We start from the raw sequence: 24,253 nt of genomic DNA, 5'->3' as shown, positions 1-24,253 counted from the left end.
TTTCTCAGGATTGAGAAGGGTAGCGAGCGGCTACTGATAACTCTTCTCTTCTCTCTGTTTCAGTTAACAATTTTTAGTGCTTTTACTATATAGTATACTAATTTTCTATAGTACTGTATGTAGTGTCAAACATGTGCTTTGATACTATTTCAACTTTCTTCCTTGACTGTGACTTTTTTTTTTGTCTTTGAGATCCCACAACATTCATTTTTATTGTCAAGCTGCCATATGAATAGTTGAGACCTGTGATGCCACTATGGGAAGGGGAATGTGTTATGTGTGTTATGTCTTGGACTGCCTCTTGCTTGTATATTACAGCTCTGGCTTTGTGAAACCCCCACATAAGCCAAAAATCTGTCTTTAGGGCCTCTTTGTCTGGTGAAAGTAAGTCTTGTCTGTCAGAACCTTGGCTCTGGCGTCTTACGTGGCATCATCTACAATCACTCTAAATGAGCAATGGAACTCAGCCTGGGCTATTTCTCATGAGATTACAAGTCAGTGATGGCAAATGGGGGGTGGGGGGGGTGCCCGTAACGAGTCTCACAGTTTGTTTGACCACTCAAGGGGTTGTGTTTGCTTTCATTTCCTTCAATATTAATAGTTCTCGCTTAAGGTGCTTCTCCATGACATTAAGACCTGTCTGAATTGACATGGTTATGGTGGAAGTGGTATAAAGCTGAGTAGAATTAAATTTGAAATGCCAGGACAAATTTTTGGCCAATCAGAGTAGTTTTAGTCACCTAGCAGAATGTCTTAGAGGACGTTGTGGAAGGATGGATGACGGCCAGTTTTGTAAAGGCTTTCACAATTACTAAAACACATTTTTTGAAACCTTTCTCCCTTTTCTCAAAATTGTTAACCATTCTGAAACTACATTCACAAAACCTCACTCTAAAAATCACACACAAAAAAAAATCAATCAATCGCCTCAAAACAGTTTTACCTGTGCTCAAAACCAAACAATGTATTGAGATCATATACAAAGCAGTCAAAATAAGAACACTACTGAGCGGTCATTACACACTACATAAAAAAAAATAGAAAACACAATGTTCAGGGCATATCTCCTGGAAATCTGTATTGTTTATGTACAGTAACCTGCGTTGTGTTGAACCTCTCAGATCAGCCCTGCATTCGCCCGGACTTGAAACAGCAGCATCTCGGATAAGGAGTCGAGCATGCTAGCAATCGAGCTAAAAGCCCAGGCTGCAAGCTCTCTCACTAGCACGACTCTTAAGGCATCTGGAGGGAGGCTTACCAACATGCATACTGCACAACTACGGATCAGCTGGCTACCTTTACACTACCTCCCCTAAACCTCACTCACTCACTCCCATTTGACAAAATCAAAGAACTGTAATGTTTAACAACCTGTTTGCACTCCGAACTTACTGTACTGGTTTATATTGATTTTGGCACATCATTTGAAACAAGTGTGATCAATTGTGACTCATTGTGTTTACTGCAATTTATGACATATGTGCTTTGTGTTCACTTTTTGCCACTTGTGGTTACCACAAATGCATCACAAAAAGACGGTATATTGCATGAGAATGTGTTAGGAGTTTTTCATAAGAGATCTGCAAATTGGGTTTGACTAGGTGAAGATATATGGTGTTGTGAAAACTGCCACTGGGCATTTGATTCAGACAATAGGATTTAGTGTTTTAACAACTCAGAAAAAAACTGCAATAACCTGCCAGCTTTGACACCAAGAACATTCGTTGTCCATTTCTGCCCGATACCTGTAACCTCTGCCATATTATCTTCATCAATCTACTATTTGCTCTGTGCAGAGTCCACATGATCTAGGGGGTTTTCAGATTAGGTGAATGTGAGCCTCCCTCCTCTTAGAGTAAATGAGGACAGCTCAACAAACACCCCCCCCACACACACACACACACACACCACAATACAATTTTATTATAATTAATTGTTATATATATATAATAATATTGCTATTGTATGTTCCATGCAAAATGTTTCACTGATGTTGTGGGGTTTACTTAATGCAAAGCTATATGGTGCTTCTGTTGCCTCAGTATTACGGGCCAAAACTTTAGATTACTTTCTTCAGAGATTGCAATTCATTCAGATTTCTGTCAAAACTTTAGAATAAGTCGTGGGAAGGACCTGACGTGCATACAGTCTTAGAGAAAGATTTGGTGACGAGTCTAGCGACGCATTAGTGTTTCAAGGCGTCACTCTTTTGGTTCGTCGTCGGTGAACACCTCTTCACCTCTTCTTGAATTCAGAGAATTCAAATATGTGTCTCAAGAGAAATCCAGTTAGCAGGAAAGGAGGGTGGTGGAGAGTGTGAGGTTATCCTCAGTGTAGGGACAGCTACTTCAGAAAGCCCAGTTCAAACACAAACTCTTCTCTGAAGAGCCTGACTACTCATCCTCGCATGGCTATGATTCTTAGACAGATACTCCCAAGACAGGATAGACTTTCTCTCTCTCCCTCTCTCTCTCTCTGTGTGCTTGTGTCTGTGTGTGTGTGTGTGTGTCTGTGGATGTGTGTGTCTGTGGATGTGTGTGTGTGTGTGTGTGTGTGTGTGTGTGTGTGTGTGTGTGTGTGTGTGTGTGTGTGTGTAAGCGTGTGTGTGTATGTGTAGAGGAGAAGAGGGAGTTGTTGGAGACTAAACAAACTTGTCAACATACAATGTAAAGAGAACCATGTGGGGCTAAGGGGAGAGAAACAAGGGAAGAGAGAAAGATGCAGGAGTCCTGTAATCTCGCACTGTTTTCATGCTTCTTACAAACCCCCATCACAGATCCGTCACTCCTCAGCATTCATTCTTTGCTTAACAATACATGACGCGCCTCAAGGGAGCCGCCGACATTTAATATGCTATTTACATTGATCTCTGCTTGTGTGAGGGGCTGGGGATGTTGTGATGCCTTTGTTAGTGAAACCCTCATTATTAGACAGCTCCTTGGTATGTTTTGCATTGACTGTAACTAACCAATGTACTGTATTAAAATATCACTCACACCCTTTATTTTGATGCATGACATGCAGTAAGCATACTCCTGTTTAGTGACATGTCAAAGCTTACTACTAATAATGTTATTTGTTTTGGTTATTTGTTGTTATATATCTACTATACCTCATATAGACCTACATTTTGTGTTGTTTTTCCCCCCAGTAGTGACACTGCAAGATAGCCTGGCGTAGCCGGACTTGAATTTGTATCAGAATTTCAAGTCTGATAGCACACCATTTGGATTTGATTATGGAGCATGTTTCAACCGATGTGCCTCTGCTCATCCAATTGGACAGACATAACTAATCAGGGGTGCGTTTCCCGTACAACTACGGAGGTTAGCTTTTTACTAACGTGGTACGATGCATCGTTCAACTAACTAACATGTAAGTTACGACTGTTCCCCAAAGCCGCCGTACTTACATAGTACTTTGTTAGTTTGAACCATGTTGGTTTCAACCAACATAGTTCAGACTACAATGGTTGCAGATGTGTTCGGAGAATGTCGGGCTCTGTCGGTTAGAGCCGAACGCATGAAGTCACGCAAAATGAATGAAATTTGACATTGCATGACGTTTCCTGGGCCCAGCAGTTATAATATCATTAATAATAATAATAATAATAATGATAATACTTATTACAACAATAGGCAGTAATTTCAATAGGCCCTAGGCTATGTATGCTTTAAAAAATATATATATATTAGGCTATTAAAAATAATAGGCATAATAATGATAATTTTAATAATAACGTCACAGTCTATTGAACGTAGCCTACTAATGAGCCTAATCAGTGAAGCATAAATCGCCAACCGAGCACATGTAGGCTAAATACTGGCCAATATTTTCATTTGTTGTACCGTGACAAGGTGGCGTGAAAGGATAGACCTCTGCATTTCGGATCTTGTAGTCGTAGGTTCGAGCCTAGATAATGATAAATTAATAATGATGTTGGAATCTTGGATAGGCTCAATCACTAAATATTCCTATGATCGTTTAGAACAGTGGTCTCCAACATGGTGCCCGCGGGCACCAGGTAGCCCGCGGGACAGCTATGAGGTGCCCCCAGCGCAGCTTCTAAAAATAGCCAACAAGTCGCCTGCAGATCACGCTCTAAAAACACGCTCCATTGTGAAGTTTTCAATAGATATTTAAGTCTAGACCAGAACCATTTTAAGAATGTATGTAGCCATACATCTGTAACATTAAAATGATATTGGTGATACCTTACAAATTGTAGCTGCGTTAAATTTTAGCCTTTGGCTCCAAATCCGTTTCCCATTAAATCTTTAAACAACAACGGAAGCGGAGTGCATACACGCTGCTCGCACGCATAGACAGTAAAGGGGGAAAAAACTTGCTCGTCTGGTGTAGCCAATGGAAGCATATCTTTGCAAAAGTTCTATGGCCATTCCATGTTCGTCAAATACGGTTCTTGCATGATTGTTCAAGGACTGAAAAACGATTGCTTTAGCTCACAGGCCTTTTCTCCTCCGTAGGCTACTCTTGTATAATAGCGCTGAAAATCTTGTGGCTTTTTTGTCAGATCATGGAGAGATTTCAGGTATGCAATAACTTTAAAAGGCGTCTTCATATGTTAGGGTAGTGTGGGCGATTACTATTGAAATGTTAAAACCGAATTGTCCACTGAAATCAGAACTTAAACAACCCCTGAATCCATAATGGTGTGTATAAATTGGGTAAAAATTGTAACACAAATTATTAACACAAAAAAATGATTAACACAAAAAGATTGTTTTTTTTGTTCAAAAAATAAATAGATTAGATTCCCCATGCAAACTTTAAAAGGAACAAACTGAACAAAAATGTTGGTAGTGCTGCATATTGATATCAAAGTATTGGAAAAAAAAGGGGTGAGGGTCTGTTCGTTTCAAATGAGTAGCCCTCCATATGATTTTGGGTCTTCAGGTAGCCCTCATTCCCAAAAAGGTTGGAGACCCCTGGTTTAGAACCTGTAGTCCTAGTTTTAACTACTGATTGGAGACCATATGCTTTCTAGCCTAGGCTTAGGATACATGTAGCCTATATTATGTTCTATGCAAATTGGCATGGTTAGATTAGATTCAACTTTATTGTCATTGTGCAGAGCACAAATACAAATACAACCAAATACAGTTTGCATCTAACCAGAAGTGCCAAAAAGGCAGAAAAGTGCAATGTGATATATAAAGTATAGACAGGTGGTGCATAGACAGGACAATAAATATAGTGCAGTGTAGACAGTAGTATACAGTTGGTTTGCAGAAGGTGGTTTAGAGTAATATAAATGAAATATAAATATGTGCAGTATCTTATCAGTTACCTTACAGTAAGAGCAGAATAAATATGGATATGTAATATGAACAATGTTGAACATGTTGTTATGCAAGTGCTTTGGGTTTCACTCTGTTCTAAAAGCGCTATATAAATGAATACTTTACTTTATGATTGCCCTTCATTTCACTGGAAGTTTTTCATGCCTTTATGCAGCATTTTTCCAATGTTGCCCTTGTTATGTGTTTTCACTGTGACACTGAAAATTGAATACTGTTACCACACACAAGTATTTCATGATATTTTAAATGCACAGATACAGTTTTTTTACCATTACTTTTCATCCATTGTAGTTATGAAGTTGTGTGTTGAATCACAACCACAAAATGACAGTTCACATAGCACAAATGTTTTAATGCTCAAATGGTTGAAGGATCTGCGCCAGCTGTACCCACACACACACACACACACACACACACACACACACACACATACATATACACACTCACACTCACACACACAGTGTTACTGTAGGTGCTGCTGAGACAGTAGCAAAGTATATACTGTTCAAATGCATGTCTATATTCCCTGAGTGCACTGACATTTCAAGACCTACTTTATTCCATCAACCCCCTATGATAATACAAGCATGTCAACTGCTCCATCTAGGAGCCCAACAGCGAGGCAGAGGCACGGTACAACAACGCCCATAGCCGGACCCGCGTTGTTGTGGAGAGGGCCCTGGGCATGTGGAAAGGTGTGTGAGCAAATCCGCTGGTGGCCTGAAGCTCCATCCTGCAAAGGCGTGCAGTGTAGTTTTGGTGGCGGCGCTTCTGCAACATGGCCCTTCAGGATCACATCCCACTGCCGGCTGATGAGGAGCTGTTAGTGGAGGAGGTGGAAGAGGTCATTCCAGTGGCTGCTGCACACCTTCCTGCTGGCCTGGAAGCACACTGGGAATTAGTTGCACATATGTTTGGCCCCTAAACACCCAAACCCCACAATTCCCTGCCACATTACCTGTTTTTTCCCCTTTTGTTTATGTTTTTTACATTTCTTTTAGTTTGGTGGGGGTGAGGGGGTAAATGTACTTAACTTTCCCACCATCACTTTCTCCCCATGATCCCTCCCACACACACATACACACACACACACACACACATGTTCCCTATGAGCCATGACATCAAAATACATACACAGATTGAAAGGTCACAAAGCAAAGGCAACTTACCATTTTACCGCCTCCCATGACAGGCCTACCCATACCTGGGCCATGAAGGACAAGTTAAATCAGTGAAAATCATGTCACATTTTGACACTGACCACAGCACTCTGCATGCTCACTTAAGTCCCAGAGGTCTTAAAGTTCTCCAAGCGAGAGGCTACTCAACAGCAGCATTTTCCAATGTCATTGTACCAACATAATTCAGCTATGTGTTCAAATATCAAGATCATATAATAACGGAGAGTAGTCTAACTTATACACCCGCTAAACATAGCTTGTGATCAGACAAGATACAACACAAACCCCACTCCACAGGCATAGGCTACTCACCTCAAACCCATCGACTCAGTCTTGAACCCCTGACCTCTCTCATGTAAAGCACACACGCTACAGTCTCTGCCACAGCACAGTCACTTCACCACATCATAATGGGCTGTAGAGTCCATATACCGTTAGCTATGTGTATGATTAGCAGATGCTTCATCCAAACACACTTAACATACGACTACAATGTAACGTTATCCTTTTATAACAATTACAATGCTAGCCTCACATAACAATACCGTTGGCATTCAAAAGCTTTATCACCAGATAACTTAACGGGTGTTCGAAAGAATCTGTGCTGACACATTAGCATTAGGCTACATGTAAATTCACGAATAATAACAACACAGATGATTGCGGTCATCATAGCACTTCACCACAGGCCGCTCTGTTGTAGGCTAACTCCACAACACTTCACTTTCCACTGTACCACATAACGTTGTCCAGTAATGTGCAATTGTAGCTTCCAGCAATGCTATGGTATGGTATCCCACAGCAATGTTATGGGATCGTTTAATGGCTACCTCTCATCCATCTGTCCTCTGCGTGTTCCGTCATCAGGGTTGGTTACGTCGTCTACTATGGTTCTTACTACTTACTACAGGTCGAGAGGTGAAGTTGTAACTACACAACTTTACGATAGTGGTTGCGAACGTTAGTTGCTACTATGGTTTTGGGAAACACTGACGCAGTGTCACGATGCATCGTACTATGTAAGTTCCACCACTATAGTTCACACTATCGTTTTGGGGAACAGTTGTGTCGTACTTACATAGTTGCAACCATGTTAGTTGCTACCGTAGTTAGCAACGATGCTTTTGGGAAACGCACTCCAGAGCAACGGCAAATGTGAATCCCTTAGGGAAAACAGCAAAAACATCCTTCAATGCTTGTTTTCTGTGTGTCTGCTATTGCGCTTTCACTATCTTGTATAACGGCGGAATCTGAACATCTAACTTCTTTAGCAGCAACATTTTTTGTTGTTAACAAAATCAACTCAAGTGCGCTTAGGTGACGTGGATGACTATGTTACTGTTGCTTATCTGTTCATCATCGTATAAAGCCTGCCCAGACAATTTGATTGGTATTGAGACTCAATGGAGTGAATGGACAGTTAACATCCAAGTTAGCCTCTTCCCTCTGACTTTTGTGATTTCAGCATATCATCCACCCAGTCACATCACAAATAGGCATAGGGCCAGTGGGCCTGGTCTGCTCTGGTTTAAGCGGTTGGAGATTGTCCTGTGATTGTCCTCTCTGTCCTTCTGTCTCTGTGCTCTCCAGTCACACATTAACTGGCTGAACTGGTGAGCTTCATCTAAGTGGTCACAGCTAAGACGAATGAAATGAGAGCTAGTCCTGCAATGACCTTGCTAGTGTCCTTCTCTTCCTTACAGTAAGACCAGCCAGTGTCCTTACTGGATCATCCATGTTGGCCAAAGTCCAGATGGAGTGTGGTGGCTATGAAATGAAAAAGAAAAGCCCAAGAATGCACTGCACTGGATACAATTATTTACCAATTATGGGATGCCTTAAGTGTGCAGCACTGACAGTTGCTGAGAAGTATCACGCTAAGTTTTTCTAATATACAGTTTGGACATAAATCATCTAATGGATGTCAAGCAATCATGCTTGAGGTACAAGAAAATCATATGGACTATGAAGGATGAGCTTAGCTAAATTCCTGTAACTGGGCCGGGAAACATTTGTAAACTGTCTCTGGGTTCCCATTGGGCTTAGCTCATTTTTTTATTGTGGGGAGAGAATGATGCTTCTCGAACAATCTGTCTGGTCTGGGCAGGCCATATTAATCAAGCAGGATTTACCCACTATCACAACAAGCAATCAGGCCTTCTAATTTTAGAAATCGATTTCCCCCCCCCCACTAGCTCAGTAATCTGGTGGAGAAGACAGGACGGGTGCTGGTGGAGAGGAGGCGTGGGGAGTGCTGCTGCTGTCTACAGCTGAGTGAGTTACTGAGAGCATAGTGATTGTCTCTCCCGTCCTCCTCCTCCTCCTCCTCCTCCTCCTCTCCAACTCAGCTGATTCCAGGAGGTGCCATTAATAGCTGTCACACACTCGCGCTCTCCCTGGCCTTATTGTTTTGGCTGCCACTGCTGCTGCTGCTGTGTAATGCTGTGTAACACAGGGAGGGCTGAGAGAAAAAAGGGCTTGTATTTCCTGTTGTTAGCAGGGTTAGCATGTATTGCTAACTTTGGTCAGATTAACCATTTAAGAGGTTCACCCCTCATATCAGAGTGAAGTTGACTGTTAAGATAATTGGCAGGCTGTGTGGCTTGCGTAGTTGAAAATGTGTGTATTAGATTACAAAACTCAGAAAAAGCCCAGAGCAGATATACCTCTTTTTATCTCTATTTATGTGATGAAATTGTATGCTATTACTTTCATTATTTTAAATTATCATGTGTCACTGTGTTAATGTATAACATATCAACATTTGTGATTATATGTATGATAATTCTATTTATATTAATATTTTAATTTATAATGTATATAATATTATATTAAAGGAATTATCCGGAGTAAAATGCACTTTAGATCAATTTACGGATGATTGGGAGTACATACGTTGAGTTGACATCAAAATCATGTCATTTGGATGTGTTTTGAGAAAGTTCGATTTTACCGTTTTTAGTCAAAACTCGTTAGCCTGGAAGTGACCAGGGCAAGTCATTTCGCCGCTACAAAACGCTATTTTTATACCTCTTCTACAGTTCCAAACAACATTACACTTACGTGGTAGTGACACAATTCGCACAATTCACAATTTCGTTGCCGTTTAAAAAAAACAAAAAAAAAAACATTTTTTCTTTTAAAAAAACGGCAACGAAATTGTGAATTTCCAGAGCGTGTTACTCCACACTCGGCAATCGACTCCTACTGACTTTCCCCTAAAGACGCCAGCTGCAGCAGCAGCAACATTTCCGGAAAGGTACTGGCTTGATGAAATTCATTCTGGACTCTCTATCCGACCACATAAAGACCTCGGGATACTTCGTTTTGGCTTTAGGGACCCTCTACTAGGGTTGCCACCTGTCCAGGATTTTCCTGATTGTCCAGGATTTTAATGGTCTGTCCAGGAAAATAAAAATAAAAATCCTGGACACTGAATGTCCCGGATTTTTGTACATGATGCGCAAAATGTGTATTTCAGTTTAATTGAAGCGTGCCTACGTCCATAAACATATGCACAGCCTTATTGGCTCTACAAAAATGACGTAGCATAACATGGGTGGTGGTGGTGGGGGCACGCACCGTGGAGGTTCATTAGAAATGGTAAGGTGGAGACGGAGAGTGTGTGGGACAAGGAGAGACAGAGAAAGGAAAGTTTATTCCACATAAGCAAAAAAGCAGAACCTAATTATGTATTCCCCCTTTTTTCTCAATACTGCCCCCAGGTGTCCACAACTAAAAACTGTTGAAAATATAACAAAATAGTAAAGGTCTGCTATTAAATAAAGCAATTAACTAAACAGATAACTAGAAATTGTCATTCTTACTAATTTTAGCTATACAATTGTCACTTAGAATGACGGTTTTTATCTTGGGTTAGATGTGCGAAAGGCGCCGTTGCTTACAAACAAAAAGGTCGATTGGATGGTCAAAATGTCCAGGATTTTTGTCAGACATAGGTGGCAACCCTACCCTCTACTCACTACCACGTAAGTGTAATGTTGTTTGGAACTGTAGAAGAGGTATAAAAATAGCGTTTTGTAGCGGCGAAATGACTTGCCCTAGTCACTTCCAGGCTAACGAGTTTTGACTAAAAACGGTAAAATCGAACTTTCTCAAAACACATCCAAATGACATGATTTTGATGTCAACTCAACGTATGTACTCCCAATCATCCGTAAATTGATCTAAAGTGCATTTTACTCCGGATAATTCCTTTAATTTATAATGATATACATTAAATAAATTAATGGATACTAATATAAAAAAAATCTCTGAACTGACACCCACTTGTCTTTTTGATTCTGAAGCAGCTATCACCATGGGGTGCCTCCTCTTAAGGCTGATGTTGGGTCTGCTGTTCCTCCAGCTGCTTTGCCTTTCAGAGGGAAGAGATGAGCTTTTCGCCTCCACCAAGTATGGCAAAGTCCGAGGGGTGCAACTCCCCGTTCCAAATGGAAATGTACTGGGGTCAGTTGTTGCCTTCCTTGGGATACCTTATGCCAAACCTCCACTCAGTGAACTCCGCTTCAGACCACCACAGGATCCCAAGCCATGGACAGGGATACGTGATGCTACGCAATTTGCCAACTCCTGTTACCAACCCCTAGATAATATGTTCCCAGGGTTTTCCGGCGCAGAGATGTGGAACCCTAACACGCCACAGAACGAGGACTGCTTGTATTTAAATGTGTGGGTTCCCTCACCCACGCCTCAAGAGCCAGCTCCAGTGATGGTGTGGATACACGGGGGTGGGTTTCAGTCTGGCACTCCCTCCCTGGACCTGTATGACGGACGCTTCCTCAGCCACTCAGAAGGTGTGGTGGTCGTGTCCATGAGCTACAGAGTCGGGGCCCTCGGCTTCTTGGCCCTACCGGACAGCGACATCCGGGGGAATGCTGGGCTGTTTGACCAGAGGCATGCTTTGCTATGGGTGAAGGAGAACATTGCAGCTTTTGGAGGCAATGCCTCCTCTGTGACCCTGTTTGGAGAAAGCGCCGGGTCTGCATCTGTGGGCTACCACCTTCTGTCAACGGGCAGTCATGCCCTCTTCTCCCGTGCCATCCTCCAGGGCGGCTCACCCAACGCCGTATGGGCAGCCTTGCCTCCCCCACAGGCCCAGAACAACTCCTTGGCCCTGGCCAATCTGCTGAACTGTCCCAGAGACGTTCCAATAAGTGTTACAGAGGCTTGTCTCCAGAATGCAGATCCCAAGGAGATAATAAAACACCAGTCCAGTGTTTCTACATGCTATTCTATGATATGCGATGCTACGGTTTCGTTGCCTTTCGCCCCCACGGTGGATGGAAACTTTCTGACCGACATGCCTGTGGTTCTGTTGGAGTCTGGACAGTTTCTGAAGACAGACATCCTGCTAGGGCTGAACAAGGATGAGGGCTCATATTTCGTTCTCTACGGAAGTCCAGGATTCAGCCTTGAAGGGGAGAGCCTCATCAGCAGAGACCAGTTCCAGCAGGGTGTGGCCAGGACGCTGCCTGAGTTCAGCGAGGTGTCCCAGCAGGCGGCCGCCTTCATGTACACCGACTGGACGGACGAGAACGACGGACAAAAGAACAGGGATGGCCTGAGCAGTCTGTCTGGGGATTACTACATAAAATGCCCCGTACTCAAATTCACACGCAACTATGTGCTTCATGGAGGCAAAGCTAGACTGTTCCTCTTTGACCACCGCTCTTCTGTGAACCCATGGCCTCAGTGGATGGGAGTCATGCATGGGTACGACATTGAGTTTGTCTTTGGACTGCCACTTAACGCAATCCTGGGTTACACCAAAGAAGAGGTGGACATGAGCAGAAAGTTCATGAGACACTGGGCCAACTTTGCCAGGACTGGGTAGGTAGTAATAATCTATTATTAAAGTATAGTTTATATTTCTTGTATTTGCGTTTCGAACGTTCAAAAATGATGACATTTTAAAGTAACATGAACATGGCAACAATGTGAACAAAGATCAATAAGAACAAAAAATGCATACTGTATTTTTGACATTAATTTTTTGTATATGCACGTGTTGTTTACAGCTTTATGGCATGCTCTTTCAGCTTGTCAATATGTATGGACTCCAGATAAACAGGGAGATTTTGAAATAGTAGTCTTATAGCAATGTGACACACAGCTTGAGCCAGCTTCCCACAAGCTTAAGAGGACAGGCTATTCAATTAACACCTCATTTACACCTCAGTCTCAGGGGGCTGTTTACATGGAGCACTGTCAGCTTACAGTATTTCCAGCACTGGAATGGCATTTTTGTTGTATGTATACAGTGGAAAGAGAATGTCTGAGTCATGGGAAGATTATTTCTCTAAATAGTGATCAATTCATACATTGACAAGTGTATATATACATAGACAGGTGTGAATATACGGTGCAGTGGGCAGAATGATTAATCTGATTGATCCGTTAGTGGACAGAAGAGGCCATGTGGAGGTCAAGAGATGCATGGATCATACTTGAAGTGAAATGGCTCCTTGTGATGATAGGGACCCGGGGACGGAGGGCTCCGCGTGGCCACTCTTCAGCACGGAGCAGCAGGAGTACCTGACCCTCAACGCAGATGCCCCACAGACACACAGGAAGATGAAGGCCCAGCAGTGCAAGTTCTGGGACAGTTTTCTACCCAAACTGCAGAGATCTACAGGTGAATGTCCACCAAGCACCACCTAACCCAGCGCACTTCCTACAGGTGTTTTCAACAGACTCATACAGCCCCGAGGTCACACGTTCAGTCATTCTTACCAGGTTATTACACTGCTCACTGTCATTGCATCTCTTATCCCCTTTTAGTTCCATAGTGCTGTCAGTGAGGCAAAAATAAATGTACAGTAAAGTCTACAGTTGCACACAAAATGCCTATCATAATGATGTGCTGTACTGCTTTTAAACTGCTCTTTAAACTGAATAATTAAAGGATTTTATTTCAAGGCATATAACATTGTAGCCTGTTTTTTCTTTAACCCATTAAGACCTAGAGTGCCCATTAAACCCATTTCTTTAACCCATTAAGACCTAGAGTGCCCATTAAAAAGGCTAAAACTCTAAGCATTAAGCTAAAACCCTAAATCCCTAAGCATTTTCTGAAAACCACCTGACAACCCGAATCAGAAACACTCTAAGGGTGCATCCGGACTTATAGGTAGAAGCTCTTGTAAGACGCATGGGGTCTTAATGGGTCAAAAGGCAACGTCTCCCGTGTGTCGAGGCTTTGTCTTCTACCTCTCTTCCTCAACTTCAACTTCACTTCTTCATTTCTCGTCTTTCCTTTCACTGCTTCTACCCCCCTCCAACGTGCTCCCGACTCCTCTCGTGCTTTTTTTTACTGTTCCGTTTCGCCTCATCTGGTCCTCACCTGACCATCTGTAAAGTGCCGTCCAAAAGCCGCCATGCATCATCATTGGTTCCGGGAGAGGATGGCAAGACCAATGAGAGCACGATTTTGTAAAATGAGCGCACAATTTAGCCTCTGGGCTTCCGTAGATAACCTATAGAACCAAAACTTTCTATGCGTAAGCCACCTTGACAAAGCCTAGTCATAAAATGGGTTGCATTATGGCAGGGTAAGTTGCGCAGCTGTATTAGTCAGGGGGTCCCTGCAACCTTAAAGCTTAACTGTAGGTTTTTAGCATCATTTTTCTTGTGTTTGTGTGCATGGATGTGTGTGTGTGTGTGTCGGGAGCGTGGCTGTGCATGAAGGGAGCACTCCCGTGCCTGCGTCAGCATGGGGTGGGGAGCGGTGGGTGCGGTGCTGTGCTGGGCCAAGCTGGAAGCTCTTTGAGTGGGATCAGGGTCAATCTGTGTTTCACTCAGATGGGAGGTTCAAATCTGAGTAACGCTTCAACTCCTCTTCATGCTGCTAATTATGCCGACATGATCCTTGACCTGAGCTGTTTTCAGCACAGCTACAGGATGACTCATTTCTCTTTTTGTTGTTGTTTTGTAATAAATATACTGTATACTGTATGTTCTGAGTTTTTGGCATATTTTTGGCTTTTCAAAGGAGATGTCAGGTCAGGCTCCTCGTGTTTCTGCTGTTCAGTTAAAAGGAAGTGAGGGGAGATAAAGGCAGCATAGGGGTGATCCGCATTGTTACTTAATTTATGCACAGGTTTGAAAGGTAATTTGTGAAAACATTGCATCATTTTACCAACATGGCTGCATTTCCTGGTAAATAATAACCCCCTTGGCAAGAAAGATGAGTTGGCTTGCACATTTTTTGCATAAATAATGTGTGTGTGTGCTATGGTCTAGGCTAGGCTAGGTCTTTTGTTTATAACATGTAAATAAAGTCATGTGTCCTTGTGTACATGTGCCCTCTGGTAGTTCAATCTCAAAGTTTTGAGGCCTTCGCATTTTCTTTGGAGTAGGAGGTGACTGTTTTTATTTAATTTCCCACAATCTTTGGTTTCTGTCAGATGTGCAGTAGGATAGGGAATAGCGGTCGAGTTCCCAGTTTTGTAATCAGAGGTGCACACGACTTGTGAAACACACAAGCAAACACACACCCACACAAACAGCATTTTCCCCATCAATGGTCAATCTGCCTGTTTGTCCCCTCTCTTGGTCTGTCTCTTCTGCAATCCTCCGAAGCCTGCTCCCTGGGGATTACACATTCAAAAGGACTGTCAGTGTTATCTGAGCAAAGCCACTGGCTCCAGCAAAACAAAAAGCCAAACAATAGAGTGCAACAATGAAACCAAAAGGAATCAAAAATCTGTTTCTAGTTCATCTTCAGCATCTATATATAAGTCCTGGATATGTTTTGTAATACTGTATGTCTGAAAATAAAGAATTACTTACCATGAGATTGATTGCTTTTAGTGCCATATGAAGAGTTGCTATTTTAAGTAGGGTCATTTACTCTTCATAACAGTATTTGCGCCTAAATGTGCTGATTTTTCCTTGTACCTCCCACCAACACAGACTCAGGACAGGGAGGTAGAGTTCAAACAAGATAGTCTTTATTTCAAAGGAAAACCAGAAGTGGGTTGTCAAACCCAGGCCAGTAACAAACAGATGCTCCACTGAAAACATTACACCCCCTTCCCCCCCCAAGGGCCGCATCCAAGGACGAGGGGCCCGACGCCGAGGTCGCCCTCGGCCACGAGGGGCCGGTCGACTGGGATGTGTGCGATGGAACTTGGTGAGCATGGAGGGGTCCAGGATGTCGTCACGGTTGACCCAGGAGCGATCTTCAGGGCCGGAGCCCTCCCAGTCGACCAGATACTCCAGTTGACCTCTGCGGCGCCGGGAGTTAAGGATGTCCTTAATGGCATAGATGGGACCCCCAGCCAGGAGGAGCGGCAAGGGGGGTTCCACTGCAGCACCAGGTTCTGTGGAGGAAGGAGAGTGAGGTGAATGGTAAGGCTTTAGAAGAAGTGACACATGGAAGGTGGGGTGGATGTTGTAGTCAGGGGGGAGCTGGAGGTGGTATGTGACTGGGTTTATCTGGTGAGTGATAGTGAAGGGACCAATGTATTTGGGGCTTAGCTTTTTGCTGGGAAGTCTCATCCGGATGTCCCGGGTGGAGAGCCAGACCTTCTGTCCAACCCTGTACCCCGGTGTGGAGGACCGTCGGGCATCGGCATGGCGACTCTGGCGGCGAATGGCTCGCTGGAGGTGGCTGTGAGCTTCGCCCCAGACCTTCTCACTTTCACGGAACCAGGTGTCCACTGCTGGGACATCAGAGGGTTCCCCTGACCAGGGGAATAGTGGTGGTTGGTAACCAAGTATGCACTGAAAAGGGGTCAGGCCGGTGGAGGGCTGGTGTAGAGAGTTCTGTGCATACTCTGCCCAGGGTAGGTAACGGCTCCAAGTGTTCTGGTGACCATGGCAATAGGTCCGCAGGAAGCGGCTAATTTCTTGGATCCTTCGCTCTGTCTGACCATTGGTTTGGGGGTGGTATCCCGAAGTAAGACTCACCTTCACCCCCATCAGCCAGAGGAAGGCCCGCCAGAATCGTGAAATGAATTGTGGTCCCCTATCCGACACTACATCTTCAGGGATTCCAAAGTTTCTGAATACGTGCGTGAACAGTGCTTCAGCAGTCTCTGCGGCCGTCGGGAGACCCTTCAGGGGAATCAGTTTGCAGGCCTTGGAAAAACGGTCCACAATGACAAGGATGCAGGTGTGGCCCTCAGATGGGGAAAAAAAATAAAAAAAAAAAATCGGTGGCAAAGTCGACTCCGAGATGTGACCATGGTCTCTTCGGAACGGGCAGAGGCAAAAGCTTCCTTGCAGGCGGGTGACAAGGGGTTTTGGCCATGGCGCAATCCACACAACCAGCTACGTACCTACGGACATCTCACCATGCCCGGCCACCAGTACCGCTCCTGAAGTAGTGAGAAGGTGGCCATGACCCCAGGGTGTCCGGTGCTGGGTGAGGAGTGTGCCATGGTGAGGAGGTGAGTTCGGAGACTACGAGGCACATAGGTGCGATTGTCTGGCTTGTTAGGTGGCACAGGCTCAGTCTCCATAGCTGCGGCAATCTGCTCATCTAAGGTCCACTGGATGGGACCACCACGCCAGCTGGTAGGATAGGCTCAGGCTGTTCAGGCTTGTGCTCAGGGCAATATATGCGAGACAGGGCATCTGCTCGACAGTTATGTGAGCCTGGTCGGTAACTGATAGTAAATGTTAAACGTGTAAAGAAAAGAGCCCACCTGGCTTGGCGAGGGTTGAGTCGTTTTGCTTCGCGGAGGTACTGGAGATTCTTGTGATCAGTTAAGACTAAAAACGGATGATTGGCTCCCTCCAGCCAGTGACACCACTCCTCCAGGGCTAACTTGATAGCAAGCAACTCTCTGTTACCGATGTCATAATTGTGCTCTGCAGGGCTCAGCTTCCTGGAGTAGTAAGCACACGGATGAAGACGAGGAGGGTTACCATGGTATTGGGACAACACCGCTCCGACGCCTGTGGTGGAAGCGTTGACCTCGACGACAAACTCCTTGCTGGGGTCAGGGTGACGGAGGACAGGGGCTGAGGTGAAGGCCTCCTTGAGTTCCCGAAATGCCTGGGAAGCCTCTGAGCTCCAGGAAGGGGTCTTTGATTTTTCTCAGAGCAGAGTAGTTAGGGGAGCAGAGATCTGGCTAGTTCTGTATGAATCTGCGGTAAAAGTTGGCAAAGCCCAGAAAGCGCTAAAGTTCCTTTATAGAGTGTGGAGCTGCCCAGGAAAGTACAGCCTGTACCTTCCTGTCATCCCTGCTAACTCCCTGGGAGCAGATGTTGTAACCTAGGAATTGGACGGTGGGTGGGTGGAAGGTGCACTTCTCTGCTTTGAGAAAGAGCTGGAATTCACGCAGTCAAGACAGGACCAAGGAGACGTGCTGGGTGTGGTCATTGAGATTAGGGGAATAGATCAGGATGTCATCAATGTAGATAATAACAAATTTATTAAGGTAATCTTGGAATATTTAATTCATGAAACCTTGGAACACGGATGGTGAGTTCGACAAGGCTTGATTACGAGATACTCGTAATGACCAGTAGGGGTGACGAAGGCTGTCTTCCACTCGTCACCACGGCGAATGCACACCAAGTTGTAGGCACTTCGGAGGTCAAGTTTGGTAAACAGCGTAGCTCCACGCAGCTGTTCCAGAGCTGCGGGCACAAGAGGCAGGTGGTAACGGAATTTGACAGTGATTTTATTGAGGGCACGGTAATCGAGACCTCCATCCTTCTTGGCCACAAAGAAAAATGGAGAAGCAGCTGGAGACTTGGAGGGCAGGATATACCCTAGCTTGAGGGCTTCGACATACGCATTCATTGCTTCCTGTTCTGGCAAGGACAAAGGGTAGACCTTCCCCCGAGGCAGAGGGTGCCCGGGTAGCAGGTCTATTGCACAGTCCCAGGGTCAATGTGGAGGTAGCTGGGCTGCTCGTTTTGGACAGAAGACATCACTGAAAGAGGTGTAGGCTGGTGGGATGGTGACCGGACGACTGCTCTGGACTTTCAATGGATGTGGTGTTCACCGGAAGAGTTGGGCGTTGGCTGTGAGAACGTGGAGTTGTGGGAAACAGGAAACTTGACAGTTTTTGCTCCACTGAAGGATCTCCCCAGTAGACCAGGAGATTGTAGGGGAATGCTGAATCATGGGCGCCCCAGGATTACCTCTGCAGTGGACTCTTCGAGTATGAAGAATGTGATGGATTCCACATGAAGACTTCCCACCCGCATATCTAGGTTCTTTGTTTGATATTGGACCCGCTTGCGGGCTAGGGGCTTACCTACTATGGAGTGGACGTGGAAGGCAGGGACGCAGCGAATCCGCGGGAGTTGGAGGTGGTGGCAGAGGGAGCCCGAGATGAAATTCGCTGCGGAGCCTGAGTCAATGAGAGCAGAAGCCATGTAGGAGCAAGGATGACAGGCGTGACTAAAGGCTTTAGATGAACACTGGGAGTACGGACTGCACTCACCATCGGTCGAGGCGGGCGTGTGGGGCATTGGGCGATGAGGTGGCCTGAGTTACCACAATATAGGCACAACCCCTGAGTCAGACATCTGCGTCTCTCTGATGGAGTGAGCCGCATGGTGTCCACCTGCATTGGTTCTTCTGTGGCCCCTACTGCCTCTTCCCCGGCACAGGGAACGTGGACTGATAAAGAGGTGGAATGGAGCTGGATGAATCTTTCCAAGCCAATGGCATTGTCATAGGATGACAGTTGGAGCCGTAGAGTGGGTTCTAACCCCTGTCGGAATGCAGTGAGGAGGGCTGCCTCATTCCAGCCGCTGGCAGTGGCAAGGGTACGAAGCGGAGGGTGTAATCTGAAATGGACCTTCGTCCCTACCTCAGGGCATGCAGCTCCGCTTGGATGGAAGAGTCTCCCTCAGGAAGGTCAAACACCTGTTTGAAATGGGCCACAAAGGCATCCACTGATTCGGTGATGGGTCCACCTACACTCCAGACGCCTTCTGCCCATTGTAGAGCACGTCCAGAGAGTAGGGAAATGATGTATGCAATGCGGGATCGCTCTGTAGGGAACCTGTGGGGTTGCATCTCCAGGGTCAGGGAGCATTGCAGGAGGAAGCCTTTACACGCCTCAGGTGATCCAGGCTGTAGGACTAACCACAGGACTGGACGGGTTCAACGGCGGAGGAGGTGCTGGCGCCGGAATTGCCGCTGTCGCGGTAGTCAGTGCCTGGCGAAGCTCATTAACCAGTTCCTGGAAGTGGTCGCCAGGTTGATTGGATCTAGGCTCCATTGCCGGGTCTGGCCTTCTGTCACGGCCCACAGACTCAGGACAGGGAGGTAGAGTTCAAACAAGATAGTCTTTATTTCAAAGCAAAACCAGAAGTGGGTTGTCAAACCCAGGCCAGTACTAAACAGAAGCTCCACTGGAAACAGTAGGCCAAGGAGGGTCCAAAACACAGAAGATCAGTAAACTTCAGTAAAAGTCCCAAAACACAGAAGATCAACTTAACTAGATCCAACTCCGGAGGTGACTCGAGGGGTCTGACCAGGAGGACGCTGGAACAGGCGAGGGGAATCCAGGATGAGTACTCCTTGTGTGAGTCAGGCTGGCGGATAGCACCTTGGTGTCATCTCTGATGAGGCCAGACAAAGACTGAGGGGAGACTGGGGTTTAAGTAGGGAGTGAGGCTGATTGGGAACAGGTGCAGGTCATTAGTAAACTGGAGAGTGTGAATGAGTGAGGGGAGCTTCAGGAGAGTGAGCAGTGGGTGTGGCTGGAACAGAACCTGGTGTGACTGTGACATGTTTGTACTGTATAATTTCATGCCCTGATATTCCCTATATTTCTATGCATAGCATATGCCATGATGCATCTGTCTCTCTGTGGCTCAGCATGCACATGCTCTCAACGCAGCATCCATCCATCAACCTGTCAGTCTGATAGGAAATCATTCTGTTGCACAGGACCATACTAACTGCCTTATACCAGATGAGGTAGTTAGTATGGAGATTATGTACAGATGTAAAGGGTGTATAGATTAAACCACCCATAATGTGCCTTAATGGGATGATCTGAGGGATTGAGGGACTGTCAAACCAGTCTGACCGAGCTGACAAAGTGGACATTATTATCCCAAAACTAATAGTTTTGTCTAGCTGAATTTACTTCACAAAAATGAAATTTGACAATTTACTCTGAAATCCGCATATGATGTTAACATACTGTATATCACATAAGCTGTCTGACACTAATGTATTCTGCAGGGGTGAAATGAATGACAGCTGCCTTTGATACCAGCACTTGCAAACATAGAAGTTGTTTCTCTGATGCTCAGCGGGGTTCATACAGTTAGGATAATCTTTCACTCTCAGGCGCTCACATTAACCCCATAAGCACAAAGACCATGTCTAATTTCCTCCCAGTGTAACCCCTTTCCTGAAGAATATGGGCCAAGCATGGGCACCGGAAAAAATAGTATTGCCATTTTTACACCTAAATATAGTCGAAGCCTCAGAAAGGAATATGTGGCCTTTGAACTGACTCCTACACTGTGACCATGCATGAGACTCAAAGACACAATTTAACATCCCATTGAGAGATTTATTCCATAAAAAAACACAATATCCAGTGATTTGAAAAGGGCTAGAATTTGCTTCTATTCACAAAGTGTTCTTTGAATTGTTAACTTGTTTATAGCCAAGGCTGTAAAGCTAATATAGCAGCCTTAACCTTGAGAAATGGAGTCAATGTATGATATGGGTGAATAGGGACTTGCGTTGGTCAATACTGCATGCAGGAAGGTTATAAATATCACATGTTATGGCAAGAAGGAAGACGAGGCAGCATACAGATGGTCTGTTATTATCAGTCTGGTGGTCTGGGGGTGTCTTCTCCATGCGTCTGCATGTTTCATACTGGCTAGGTCTGCATGTTTCCTCCTTAATCCATATGAATGTTTGGGTCTACCATAGCTCTCAAAAACCTTTTCAATGTCTTTCCCATCTCTCTCTCTCTCTCTCTCTCTCTCTCTCTCTCTCTGCCCCCTCTTGAACCAACCACCTTCTCTCAGCGGGCATTGATGAAGTGGAATCCCAGTGGAAGACCCAGTTCCACCGCTGGCTCTCTTACATGCTGGACTGGAGGAAAATCAGCAAAGATCAACAGTGTGATTTCAAAAATTAGCACTTTGGTTAGGGGATTTTTTTCCACAGGTACCAGCCAGTGCACTTAATACACTTGTTAAAGTAGAAAGACTACACACAACATGATAAATAGGAGTATTTTGATTATCCTAAACATAATTGTCATGTTCAATGCTATTCTGTGTAAAAAGATCCTTTCCAGACCAGCTGTGGGTTTCTGTTTGATAGTGTGGGGAAATTACCAGTAATTAGACAACACTTTAAATGTCTACTGGGGTGGTTGTTGTCCAATTGGCTACACTTTAATGAAATGTAGACATTACAAGGATGATCTCAGTTATTTTGGTTTTCTCTTAGCCATGACCTCAGAGGTCAACTGCCTTAGGGAGTCTGGAGTAACAACAGCTTTCTTATAATTAAATTTCCTTATCATGACAGTTCTATTTTACTTTCCTTGTATGTAACCCATCAAGAATACCCTGCTTAGTCCTATAAATAATGGTAAGACTTTGTCTAAGACAGACTTGTTGCTCTCATGCTTGCCTAGGATGCTTGTGTGTTTGTAATCTGTCTCCGGTGTCATGAATAAAGCTTTACACACTACCGTACAGTCTGTGCGTTACTTTTTGCCTCTTTGTGGATTAATACTTTATTTTTACCACAATAGGAACCCTTCTCGTCTTGTGATTCAGACGGGAAAGAAGGAAGGAATGTTTGGTGTCAACAGGTGGTTGAATTGGCCGGGAATAAATGTCATCTCAGTGACATTTGACCAATCACTCATATTGTCTGAAAGAGGAATTAATTACTGATGGTTTAGAAGGGGATGTTGGTATGCATTGTCTGTGTGTGCCATTTACCATCTCTGAAGAGCACAAGGCAGCTAGCGGCATCTTCCTGGCATCTATGGGTGCTTCAGAATTTATTAAGGCCACTTACGAAAGCTATAAAACGGCAATGCTCTGAAGCCAAAATGTCATCATGTTTGGCTTCTGCAGTACGTGCCTACCTTAAGCAAAGGCCCTTAACATATCTTCAGAATATATAAAATGTACATAATTGCTATACATACAGGATGTATTGATTCATCTTGTATGTATACATGTTATATTGTATAAAATAAATAATCAGCCTCATGTCTATCTTTTATCTACCGTATTCAGACTTGAAATTTTACATTTGTATTATTCAATATATGGAGCACAAGACCAAGACATTCTTAGTTTGAGGTTTATCATTATTTCTAACTCATAGAGGCCTGCCATGTATACATTAATAATCAGTGCAAGGCAAGCCCATAGCTAAACTCACATAAGACACATTAGGTTCATACCAAGTGTGGCAAGACATTACTTACAGTATATTTTGCACATTGTCCACTATACTATAGATATTTGATTGAAGCAACACATTGTGGCACATCCCACCTGGACAGGTGATAAAGCAAACACCTTATCCCCCAAGCCTGCTCCTTGGAACCGAAGTGCTGATCTTGTTTTTTATTGTCCATTCATCAAATGCAACTATGTATTTTTCCCTGGTTCTGTTAGAATGAGATGTTTTGTAATATCAGTGTGCACTTTTTTTAAGTCAAGAATAGTGTATTTATCTATTTTAATTGCCTTTTTTTGGTTTTGTTCACTTTTCAGCTTGAATTTTTAGTTTGAATGATTTACTATAATGTCTGTGCCGATTTTTCTTTCCATTTTGCAATACTGAGATATAATCATCCATAACGATATCAGTGACCTTTTAACTTTCGCAAAAAAGGGCACATCTGATAAAAGTATAGCAGTGCCTCACCACTTTTGTCCCCAAACTTTAAAAATACATTTTTGCACACTGGTGCATCTACAATTTCTGAAAGTCAAGATATTGCTTTAATCCAATGAACTGTTTAACTCATAAATACAACAGAGGGCTTGCTGTTTGATACTGCAAAGGTCAGGTCATCAGATATTACTTATCTTGTGCAAGTGAAAAAAAGTAAACTTAACTAAATGCCCAAATGGATCGAATGGTCTTTTATGCAACTGGTGTCCTTGTTATAAGCCCTATCATTTGCCTTGTGATATCCCCCAGCATCTAATAAAGGAAATATGCAGAGGAGCATTTGGTGTTAGGAGCTGTGGATTTATTCATGGAACAGATGGAGTCGGGCCCTTAAATGCCATAGATGTTCATTTGTACGCTAATCATTTAGGAAAGCTTCTTGTCTGACCTTTTAAAAGCGATTTGTGGAAGATGGCTTCTGGCTTTCACCCTCAGAAGGGTAAAAAAAGGAATCACATCACTCTGCCCTTACTGTCTGTGACAATGTCTAGTCATTGTTTATGAAAATGTTTGGCATATCCTGAAAGGATAAGGACATACGGAAGGTCTCTCCAAATGTCCAGAGCAGACAGAATGATGGGGATCTATGCTAATAGGGGAACATTTAACTTTGCTCAGTATTGAGCTACGCTGTTGTTCGGAAAGTTAGTCTGTAAGTTTGTCAGTTCATTGAAGTTAATATATAAAACATAACCCCCATTATATCAGTAGTATGCATACACTTCTGTACACACCCTATAATAATAATAATAATAATAATAATAATAATAATAATAATAATAATAATAATAAATGAAATGTGTATAAACACACAAAGACATTTCACAGTTTTGCATAGATACATG

The 24,253-nt window shown here is 44.0% G+C and overlaps 1 protein-coding gene across 4 annotated transcripts in view; it reads left to right on the top strand.

Annotated features, from left to right (window-relative positions):
- Window positions 1-22,183, top strand: part of LOC143121579 (cholinesterase-like) — a 78,427-nt gene extending 56,244 nt beyond the window's left edge. For 3 of the 4 annotated variants that reach the window (XM_076281992.1, XM_076281993.1, XM_076281995.1), the window contains 3 exons: window positions 10,819-12,358; window positions 13,006-13,163; window positions 21,503-22,183. In XM_076281992.1, coding sequence (XP_076138107.1) covers window positions 10,819-12,358; window positions 13,006-13,163; window positions 21,503-21,615 — 1,811 coding nt within the window. In that variant the 3' untranslated portion in view covers window positions 21,616-22,183. Of the gene's footprint in view, window positions 1-10,815; window positions 12,359-13,005; window positions 13,164-21,502 lie in introns of all 4 variants that reach the window. The other variant, XM_076281996.1, reaches the window with a different exon arrangement.
- The last annotated feature ends 2,070 nt before the right edge of the window (window positions 22,184-24,253 follow it).

This window comes from Alosa pseudoharengus, unplaced genomic scaffold, assembly GCF_046254945.1.
Source record: "Alosa pseudoharengus isolate Yale_2024_CS ecotype anadromous, Long Island Sound unplaced genomic scaffold, YU_APseudo_1.1 YU_APseudo_1.1_scf_13, whole genome shotgun sequence".
Lineage (NCBI taxonomy): Eukaryota > Metazoa > Chordata > Actinopteri > Clupeiformes > Clupeidae > Alosa > Alosa pseudoharengus.
Note: the sequence above shows the minus strand (reverse complement) of the source record. Positions and strands in the feature narration are given on the sequence as shown.